The 10,800-nt window shown below is 37.7% G+C and overlaps 1 protein-coding gene across 1 annotated transcript in view; it reads left to right on the forward strand.

Annotated features, from left to right (window-relative positions):
* The window catches only part of ANAPC1 (anaphase promoting complex subunit 1), a 126,337-nt gene that overhangs the window by 55,085 nt on the left and 60,452 nt on the right, over positions 1–10,800 (forward strand). Inside the window, exons 18-23 of the mRNA XM_011953099.1 lie at positions 1,189–1,457; positions 2,728–2,819; positions 4,571–4,719; positions 9,182–9,260; positions 9,877–9,913; positions 10,008–10,078. Coding sequence (XP_011808489.1) covers positions 1,189–1,457; positions 2,728–2,819; positions 4,571–4,719; positions 9,182–9,260; positions 9,877–9,913; positions 10,008–10,078 — 697 coding nt within the window. The remainder of the gene's footprint in view (positions 1–1,188; positions 1,458–2,727; positions 2,820–4,570; positions 4,720–9,181; positions 9,261–9,876; positions 9,914–10,007; positions 10,079–10,800) is intronic.

The following is a 10,800-nucleotide window of genomic DNA, read 5'->3' on the forward strand; positions in this document are numbered from 1 at the left end:
TTTTAATTTAATTTCTTTTAAATTAAAATTCACATCTGTAATTTTAATTTCTTTTAATTTAATTTCTTTTAAATTAAAATTCATGCCTGTAATTGCAGCACTTTGAGGGATAGGGGCAGGAGGACTGCTTCAGCCCAGGAGTTTGAGACCAGCCTGGGCAACAGATTATAGTAAGACCAGTTCTCTACCAAAAAAGTTTAAAAATTAGGCAGGCATGATGGCGTATACCTGTAGTCCTAGCTACTCGGAGGCTGAGGTAGGAGGATGTTAAACACTCTTTCATGTGCTCATTAGCTACTTATGTATCTTTTTGTGAAGTTTCTGTTCAAATCTTTACCTACTTTTAAATTAGATTTTAAAAAACATGTAAGCTGTTGAAGTTCTTGCATGTTCTAGACATGAGTTCTTGACCGTATTTTCCCTTAGAATGTGGCTTTAACAGTGTCTTTGATGAGTGGAATTTTTTATTTTACTTATCCAATTTATTAGTTTTTTCTTTTATGGTTAGTTCTTTCTGTATCTAGTCCAAGAATTTTTAAGTTAGAATAACACACTGTATTAAGCTTTATAAAAACACCAGTAAATTCCAAGATCTGGAAATAGCATAACCACATTCTCTGAACCAAATGCAGTAAATCACAAGTAGAACCAAAATAGACTGAATGTTTGGAAAATGTAGTCTAATCAGTCTGAATATAAAAACCAATTGATTATTAGATTATATTACTAGCCCCGGCATCTTATACATGTGGAAAGATGAATACACCAGCTGAATGCAGGTGGACCTTGCCTCTTACCAAAACACAGTTCAGTGTAGTGGCCCACTAACCTGCCATCTACTTTTCCTATAAAACCTAGCCTGAGGTAATCGTAAATTTTCTCTCTCAATCTCTACCTAAATAGTATAATTCTTCTCCCAATGTCTTTCCTAAAAGGGCATGACAAGATTTTTTTTAAATGATTTTTAAAGGTAGCTTGCCTTAACATTTATAATTGGCATCTGGAAGTTGCTTGCTATTTTATAGTTACTTCATTCTTAGCATTGTCTTTTTTTTTTTTTTTTAAATATACTCTTAGATCAGCTTAATGTGAAAATGAAACTTGTTTTAAGTGAATTAATTTTCTTTTCTAATGATACTATAAGGAGATATTATTTTAAAAAATTAATATTCTTTTTATTCTTCTCAGGACTGGGAATATTTACTAAATTCTGACTACCACCAGAATGTCGAGTCTCATCTTTTGAATAGATCTTTGTGTTTGAGTCCTTCAGAAGCTTCACAGATGAAGGATGAGGATTTTTCACAGAATCTCAGTCTAGATTCTTCTACACTTCTCTTTACTCACATACCTGCAATTTTTTTCGTTCTTCACCTTGTGTATGAGGAGCTTAAGTTGAATACTCTAATGGGAGAAGGAATTTGTTCACTTGTTGATCTTCTTGTTCAGTTGGCAAGGTAAGTTTGTTTGTAGGTTAGAAACTGCCAGGAAGTCCTTAGATGACTGTCTTTTCCATGATATCATATGGGGACCTTGTAAATAAGTTTCTGAAATCTACCTTCTCAGAAACTAGGGCATCTCCTGTAAACCACAGAGTTTGAAAATACTGGTTTTATAAGGGCCTGTGAGCCATGTAGGGATTTTTAGTCTCTGTCCTGAGATTAGTGGAAGGTCACGAGAAAATGGAGATGACCTGCTCAGATTTTCGTTTTGACAGAATGACTGGCTATACTGTGGTGGGAGTTCTAGAATAACATCTGCTGTTTTGTATTAATATCCACATTCAAATTGTGCTTTATAGTTGACAAAATCATAATTTACATATAAAGTCTCAAACAAGATAAGTTTCCTATTTTAGTGATGAGGAAATTTGCCTAAATTTGTTTCCAGGGATATGAGTGTTTGATAGTTGCAGACTCATTTTGTTATGCTATCCTTGCTGCAATCTGAGGTTGTCCCTATCTTTGAGGCACTCATAGTAGATCCACAGAATAATATGTTTCAATACCTTTCAACAGCTTTGAAGCACCTTGTGTGTGGCTCAGAATTCTAGGGTCATATTTATGTGTTGTTTGACCTTTGTGACCTTTGGTGATAAAGAAGTTGAATTTGAATTGTAATGTCAACCTCTGAGTTAAGACATAGTACGTTTTCTAATTTCTGTTGTGTTTTTTGAGATCTTGAAATTCATTCCTGAGACATGGCAATTTTAATCAATGGTAAATATCTCTTAGGATATCATTACTATCATGAAAATTCTTTTGTAATGAATTTCCAAACCATAATCATGGCTCTCTGAAATAAGTAATGTGTATGTTGTTTTATATTTTATCAGTTTTTTTTTTAAACATATTTGTCTTATTTAATCTTTAAAATTTCAGAGTAAGTTAGTTGGTGTTGCCCCATTTTCTAGAAGAAAATACTGAGTTTTATAAACATGACTTATAGAAGGTCACACAGCTAGTAAATAGCAGAGGAAGAGCTAGATCACGGTGCTTTTACTGTAGTTTTACTTCCACAAAATTTAACTAACAAGAAGAGATTGGGTTGCATTTGTCACACTGGGCATTTTAAAGTCCAAAAATACAATAAAGAGACTCTAGATTTGGTTATCTTCTTTCTCATAAGTAAGTTTTTAAATTGAAAGATTCAAGTAATGAATCCTTCCAACTCTGTTGGGAGAAAGTGCTGTAATACCTTCTTTTTTACATGCTCTTACTGTTTTAGGGACCTAAAATTGGGACCTTATGTAGATCATTACTATAGAGACTACCCAACACTTGTCAGAACTACTGGACAAGTGTGCACAATTGATCCAGGTAAGTAGTTGTGCTTTTAAAGATTTTCTATACAGTGCAGTGACATTTCCTTGTATATTTCTCAATGAATAGCAGAGGATGTATTTCTTACCATTAGCTTCTAAGTCAGGGGCAATGTCTTTCCACCAGGCAGATTTTAGTTTGTAGTGCTTGTTTTCTGACACATAGTAAGCCATAATATCCTCAGTGTATGGGGAAGATTTTACCCATCCCTAAGGTTCTGACTTGCAAAAGCTTAGAAAGAGCTTCCAGTGCCAAGGATGCTTTCTTTTTCTTTTTTTTTTGAGACGGAGTCTCGCTCTGGCGCCCAGGCTGGAGTGCAGTGGTGCGATCTCGGCTCACTGCAAGCTCTGCCTCCCGGGTTCACGCCATTCTCCTGCCTCAGCCTCCTGGGTAGCTGGAACTACAGGCACCTGCTACCACCCCTGGCTCATTTTTTTGTATTTTTAGTAGAGACGGGGTTTCACCGTGTTAGCCAGGGTGGTCTCAATCTTCTGACCTCGTGATCTGCCCACCTTGGCCTCCCAAAGTGCTGGGATTACAGGTGTGAGCCACCGTGTCTGGCCACCAAGGATGCTTTTAACTTAGACTTGTACTGTCCAGTTAATACCACTAACCATATGTTACTTAAATTAAATAAAGCATGTATTTCCTCAGTGCACTAGCTGCATTTTGAGAACTCAGTAGCCACATGGGGCTAGTGCTACCATATTGGACAGTGCAGATACAGAGACAGAACATTTCCATCACCGCTGTACTATCCTAGACCCTGAGCTAAAGGCACTGAACGTTGGGTCCCAGTTGTTGGAACAGAGTTGAATCCTGGATGACTCTTTTGTTTTTTTTTTCACCTTTAGGGTTAGGACAAAAATTTTGGTTAGATTCCTTTTTTTTTTCTTCTTCGAGACAGAGTCACACTCTGTCGCCCAGATGGGAATACAGTGGTACGATCTTGGCTCACCGCGTCCTCTGCCTTCCAGGCTCAAGCAAGTCTCCTGCCTCAGCCTCCCAAGTACCTGGGATTACAGGTGTATGCCACCACGCCTGGCTAATTTTTGTATTTTTAGTAGTGATGGGGTTTCACCATGTTGGCCAGGCTGGCCTTGAACTCCTGACCTCAAGTGATCCACCTGTCTCAGCCTCTGAAAGGGCTGGGATTACAGGTGTTAGCCACTGCGCCCAGCCTTTAGTTGTATTCTTTATATGCCTTGGGAACAAGAGTTTGCTAAATTTCCATCCAGGATGAGATAAAATATAAGTCATTTAAACTCTATGTTTAATAACATAGTCACTTATTTACTGTGGCAGAAAACATGAAGCAGTTTGGAGAATATGGAAAAATATTATTCCTTTTTTTTTGAGACAGAGTCTCTCTCTGTCTCCCAGGCGTGATCTCGGTTCACTGCAACCTCCACCTCCCGGGTTCAAGCGATTCTTCTGCCTCAGCCTCCCAAGTAGCTGGGACTACAGGTGTGCACCACCGGGCCCAGCTAATTTTTTTTGTATTTTTAGTAGAGACAGGGTTTCACCATTTTGGCCAGGCTGTTCTCTAACTCCTGACGTCGTGATCCACCTGCCTTGGCCTCCCAAGGTACTGGGATTACAGGCGTGAGCCACCGCACCCAGCTGGAAAAATATTATTCTAGTTGTTTCAGAATGACAGGTAACTGTTGATCATCTTCTGTTTAAAATAAAATAATGTTGTCTTAATGTATTTTTGTGTCTTTTTGAATATTTATCTAATTTTAAAGGTCAAACAGGATTTATGCATCATCCATCATTTTTTACTTCTGAACCACCAAGTATTTATCAGTGGGTGAGTTCTTGTCTGAAGGGTGAAGGAATGCCACCTTATCCTTACCTCCCTGGAATCTGTGAAAGAAGCAAACTCGTAGTCTTGGTATGTATGAGGAGTGTTACTACCTATCTTCTTTTTCTTTTAAAATTTAGTTTTAAAAGGTACACCTAATATTAAGTTTTTCTTCCTGTGTATAGTTCTGTGAATTTCGGTATGTGTATAGATTCATGTGATTACTGCAGTTAGGATATAGAACATTTGCATCACCCTCAGAAATTTCTCTCATGATTTTGAGATTCATCCAAGTTGTTTCCTGTATCAACAGTTCATTGCATTCTATGACCAATTAGTAGTTTATTGCATGAATGTGCCCTGTTGGTTTTCCATTCAAGATGATTGGGTTGATTTCAGTTTTTAGTAATTGTAAATGTAGATGCTGTCAGTATTCATGTTCAGGGTTTTATGTGAACATAAGTTTTGCTTTCTTTAGGACAGGTACCTAGGAGTAGGATTGATGGGTCATATAGTTAAGTTTATGTTTTGTTTTTAAAGAAACTGTCAGTTGTTTTCCAGAGTGGCTCTTCCATTTTACATTTTTACCAGCAATATTTAAGAGGTCATTTACCTGCATTCTTGTTGGTGTTTGGTATTGTCACTATTTTTTGTTTTTTTCTTTCTGAGAGATGAGTAGTTATACCTCATTGTGGCTTTAATTTGCATTTTTCCTAATGACTAATGATGTTTTGAGGGTTCTAGGTATGACGTCTTGTCAGATACGTGGTTTGCAGATATTTTCTTTTAGTTTCTACCTTGTCTTGTCTCCTTATTCTCTTAATACGTCAAAGAGCAAAAGTGTTTAATTTTGATGAAGCTAGTTTATCTGTATTTTTCTTTAATGGATGTTGCTTTTAGTGTCATGTCTAATAATTCTTTGTTTAACTTCAGGTTTTGAAGATTTTCTCCTGGGTTTCTTTATGTTTTACATTTAGATCTTTAATCCATTTTGTTAATTTTTTATAACGTGTCAGGTTTTAAGTCAAGGTTTTTATTATTTCATTTGGATATCCAGTTCTTTCAGCACTATTTTTTGAAAAGACTATCCTTTCTCTATCGCATTTGCACTTTTGTCAGAAGTCAATTTGGCCACATTCTTGTGTGTCTATTTCTGGACTTTCTATTCTGGTTCATTGATCTTTGTGGCTGTCTATGCTGTAATTACTGTAGCTTTGTAGTAAGTCTTAAAATTGATTAGCATTACTCCTCCCTTCATTACTCTTCTTGCCTTTTCATATTGATTTTATTTTTACTTTTATTTTTGAGACAGAGTCTCGCTCTGTCGCCCAGGCTAGAGTGCAGTGGTGTGATCTCAGCTCACTGCAACCGCCACCTTCCGGGTTCCAGCGATTCTCTTGCCTCAGCCTCCCAAATAGCTGGGATTACAGGATCCCGCCACCACGCCTGGCTAATTTTTTGTGTTTTTAGTAGAGACAGGGTTTCACCATATTGGCCAGGCTGGTCTCGAACTTTCAACCTCAAGTGATCCGCCTGGCTCAGCCTCCCAAAGTGCTGGGATTACAGGTGTGAGCCACCGCGTCTGACCCATACTGCTTTTATAATCAGCTTGTCTATAGCTACAAAAAAAATCCTGCTGAAATTTTTTTCCAAGAAACACGTCTTTATTTATTTTAATTATTTTTTGTTTACTTTGAGCTGTAAATCTCATTATTTATTTATTTTTAGAAATTAGTTTGTTGTTACTGGTTAATACATGTCCAAGATCAAACCTTCATATAGAACCAAAGGGCTGTAACAGCAGATAAGGAAAGTTTCTCTGTTCCTCAGTCCCCCCATCCTGGAGCAGCCTGCTCATAGGCCCCTTGTGGGCCTTTCTAGGTGGAATCTTCCCAGGCTTGCAGGAGAACCACATGCTTTTGTCCCTTCTCTCAAATGTTGGCAGACTGTAAATGTCTTTGCCCCCTGCCCTTCTTTTTCTTTACGTTTTGCTCTGCTTCATGGTGAGAAGCACTTCAGAGTCTCCCGATGGTTCCAAAACAGACATACGGAATGGTGGTTCTGTTTAAAAAACACAGATTTTTTTTTAATGATAGCAAAATATATATAACATAGTATTTGTTGTTGAAATTGTTATTACTATTTTTTGAGATGGAGTCACTCTGTTGCCCACACTGGAGTGTAGTGGCACGATCTCGGCTCACTGCAACCTCCGCCGCTCAGGTTCAAGCGATTCTCCTGCCTCAGCCTCCCGAGTAGCTGGGATTACAGGTGTGAGTCACCAAGTCTGGCTAGTTTTTGTATTTTTAGTAGAGATGGCGGTTCACCATGTTGGCCAGGCTGGTCTTGAACTCCTGACCTCAGGTGATCTGCCCACCTTGGCCTCCCAAAGTGCAGGGGTTACAGGCATGAGCTGCTGTGCCTGGCCTGAAATTATTTTTGAGTGTATAATCCAGTGGCATTGAATACATTCACATTGTTATGTAGCCATCACCACTGTCCATACCCAAGACTTTTTCATCATCCCCAACATAAATTCTGTACCTATTAGACAGTGACTTCCCATTCCCCTTTCCTCCCAGGCCCTAGTAATTCTGTTCTGTTTCTTATGAATTTGTCTCTTGTAAGTACAGTGTTTGTCTCTCTGCGTCTGGCTTATTTCAGTTAGCATGTTTTCAGTGTTCATCCATATTGTAGCATCTATCAAAATTACATTGTTTTAAAGGCAGTATTCTATATACTACTCCATTGTGTGGATATACCACAGTGTATCATTTTATCTGATGATGGACACTTGGGTTGTTTCCACTTTTTGGCTATTATGAATAGTGCTGTTGTGAACCACGGGTGTGCAAATATCTGTTCAAGTCTCTGCTTTCAGTTCTTTTTAATATATACCTGGTGGTGGAATTGCTGGGTCATATGGTAGGTAGTTTGATAAGTTTAACTTTTTGAGGAACCGCTAAACTCATTTTCGTAGCGGCTATACCATTTTACATCCTTACCAGCAATGCAAGAGGAAGGGTTCCAATTTCTGCACAGTCTTGCCAACACATATTATTATTTTCTATTCGTTTTTTAAAAATTATAGCCATCCTAGTATTTATGAAGTGATATCTTGTTTTGATTTGCATCCTTAATGATTAGTGATGTTGAACATATTTTCATGTGTTTATTGGCCATTTATGTATCTTCTTTGAAGAAATATCTATGCAAATCTTTTGTGTATTTGAAAATTGGATTTTTATTTTTGAGTTTAGGCATTTTTATGCTCTAGATATTAATGTATCAGATACATGATTTGCAAATATTTTCTCCCATTCTGTAGGTTTTTCTCTGAATGTCTTTTCTGTAAAACTGGCATGAGTACTCAGTTTATCTCTCTGGCCTTTCATCTTAGTTTTATCCTCTTGGTATTCCTTTATAACTTGTCAGCTCAGAGATCTATTTATAAAAATATGAATTTATTTTTATTTATGAAAATAACTTTATTTATAAAAATATGAACTTTTTAATTTTTATTTTTTTAACTTCTGTTCTTTTTTTTTTTTTCAAATTTTCTTGCACTGTTGCCCAGGCTGGAATGCAGTGGCACGATCTCCGCTCACTGCAAGCCCCGCCCCCCAGGTTCATGCCGTTCTCCTGCCTCAGCCTCCCGAGTAGCTGGGATTACAGGCGCCTGGCTAATTTTTTGTATTTTTAGTAGAGACGGGGTTTCACCGTGTTAGCCTGGATGGGCTCGATCTCCTTACCTCGTGATGCGCCTGCCTCAGCCTCCCAAAGCTCTGGGATTACAGGCGTGAGCCACCGTGCCCGGCTGAATTTATTTTTATTTATAAAAATATTCTGAAAATATCAACAGAAGCCATTGCTGATAGGTTTTTGTTTTCATCACAATATGTTTTATTGGACTTTTTTTTTTTTTTTCCTAGACAAGATCTTACTCTGTCACCCAGGCTGGAGTACAGTGACGCAATCATGGCTCACTGCAGCCTCAGCCTCAGCCTCCCTGGGCTCAAGCAATCCTTCCACCTAAGCCTCCTGAGTAGCTGGTACCACAGGTGCATACCATCACACCTGGCTAATTTTTGTATTTTTAGTAGAGATGGGGTTTTGCCATGTTGCCCAGTCTGGTCTTGAACTCCTGACCGCAAGTAATAAATTGTTTTTTGTGTGATGTTTAGCTAATGAGATATTTGTAGTAACCTTCTAGCTTATGGTGGCTCTTTTCTATTGAGTCACTTATATATGTATATATGGGAGGCTGAGGCAGAAGGATTGCTCGAGGTCATGAGTTTGAGCCCAGCCTGGGCAACACAGTGAGACTCCGTCTTTACAAAAAATAAAAATAATAAATAAAAGAATTAGCTGGGCATAGTGGTGCATGCCTGTAGTCCTAGCTACTCTGGAGGCTAAGGCAGGAGGATTGCTTGAGTCAAGGAGTTTGAGGCTGCAGTGAGCTCTGATTGTGTCACTGCACTCCAGCCTGGGTGACAAAGTGAGATGCTGTCACTGAAAAGAGAAAAATAGTGTTAATTTTCTTCTTTTGCAGAGTATTGCACTGTACATACTTGGTGATGAGAGCTCGGTTTCTGATGAATCCTCACAGTATTTAACCAGAATAACTATAGGTAAGTTGGTGTAATGTTAGGCCTTTGGAAACAAATTTTTGTAAATGTCAATATCAGAATTGAAAAAAGGATTTAATTTTTCTTGTTTGCTTTAGCAGCCATGTCTTACCTTTTTATTACTGTTCTGGTCTGTTGTGGTCTGTTGTCCACAACTGATTTTCAGATATCAGGATTACTTAAAAATCTAACAAATCTTGTATTTTTCAGTGTGGGTAAAAAGGCCTATTTTAGCCTCAAGGAAATTACTACACCATTGTCTCTTGAACAACATGAGTTTGAACTGTGTGGGTTCACTTACAGTGAAATTCTTTTCAGCCAAATGCAGATAGAAAATGCAGTATTCTCTGATGTGAAACCCATATGCAGGTTCTGCAGGGCCAATTGCAGGACTTGAGCATGGACGGTTTTGGGTACACATAGCGTGTCCTAACCAGTCCCCTGAGTATTCTGAAGGCCTTGACTGTAGTTTTCAACCTGCCACAGTATTGCTTATTTTATTATTTTTTTAAATGTTGTTTGCTAATGGATTCTTATTTTCAAATGTCTTCTGAATGTTACATGTTTTCTTTACCAGGATGACTTATCAAAATTTAAGTTTCATTTTGTTGCCTTTTAGCCCCCCAGAAGTTGCAAGTAGAGCAAGAGGAAAACAGGTGACTTTTATTTAGACTGTGCTTTTATGTCAAACACTTAAAACAATATTATTTACTGTTCTGCTTAATAATTTTATGTTTTATTCTGTTATAGGTTTAGTTTCAGGCATTCTACGTCCGTTTCTAGTCTAGCTGAAAGATTGGTTGTCTGGATGACTAATGTAGGTAAGAGCTTCTTTGTTACTTCCTAACTAGGCTCTGCTTCCTCCAGACTAGCTAGAACTGGAAGGCGTGAGGAGAGAGGCGCTCTGGCTTTGTGAAAAGGCCTCACAAGATTGAGATTACGGTTCTTCAAGCCAGATTCTTTTTTTCTCTACAATCTCAGAAGTTCCATATAATAATATTTGGGATACCAGCTTTTTATCTTGGTGCATAAGGTGTCTTTATTTGCCATTACATTGGACCATTTGAGGCTGTGGCTATGTAAGCTGGTCTCTGAGAATGGAGAACTCTAATCACCCTACATACACACCTGAAATCATTGTGATACTCAGATATCAGAAATGGGTGGTTTTGGCAAAGTCTAAAAGCAATAATATATACATTTCAGGGTATACTTTTGAAGGATAAATGCACTTTTGAAAGGATTTCAGGCACCAAGATGAACACTGAACTGGGAAGAGGAAGAGGGAGGAAAAGAGTTCTATATTCCCTATTCCCCAAATCTATGCTCCTCAGTTTTAAATTAAGTAAAATACCAAAGAAATTTTTTTTTACAAAGAACTGAAAAACACAATTAAAAATTACTGCCACAAAGACATGATTTTAAAAATGAAGATGCTGTATGGGATGTATGTTAAAAAGTAAAGATTTAATGAATATTAAAAGATGTTTTTGAAGTCTTATCTAAAGTATGTTCTTTTTTTTTTTTCTTCTATTTTTTTTTT

Source organism: Colobus angolensis, unplaced genomic scaffold (genome assembly GCF_000951035.1).
Source record: "Colobus angolensis palliatus isolate OR3802 unplaced genomic scaffold, Cang.pa_1.0 Scaffold356, whole genome shotgun sequence".
Lineage (NCBI taxonomy): Eukaryota > Metazoa > Chordata > Mammalia > Primates > Cercopithecidae > Colobus > Colobus angolensis.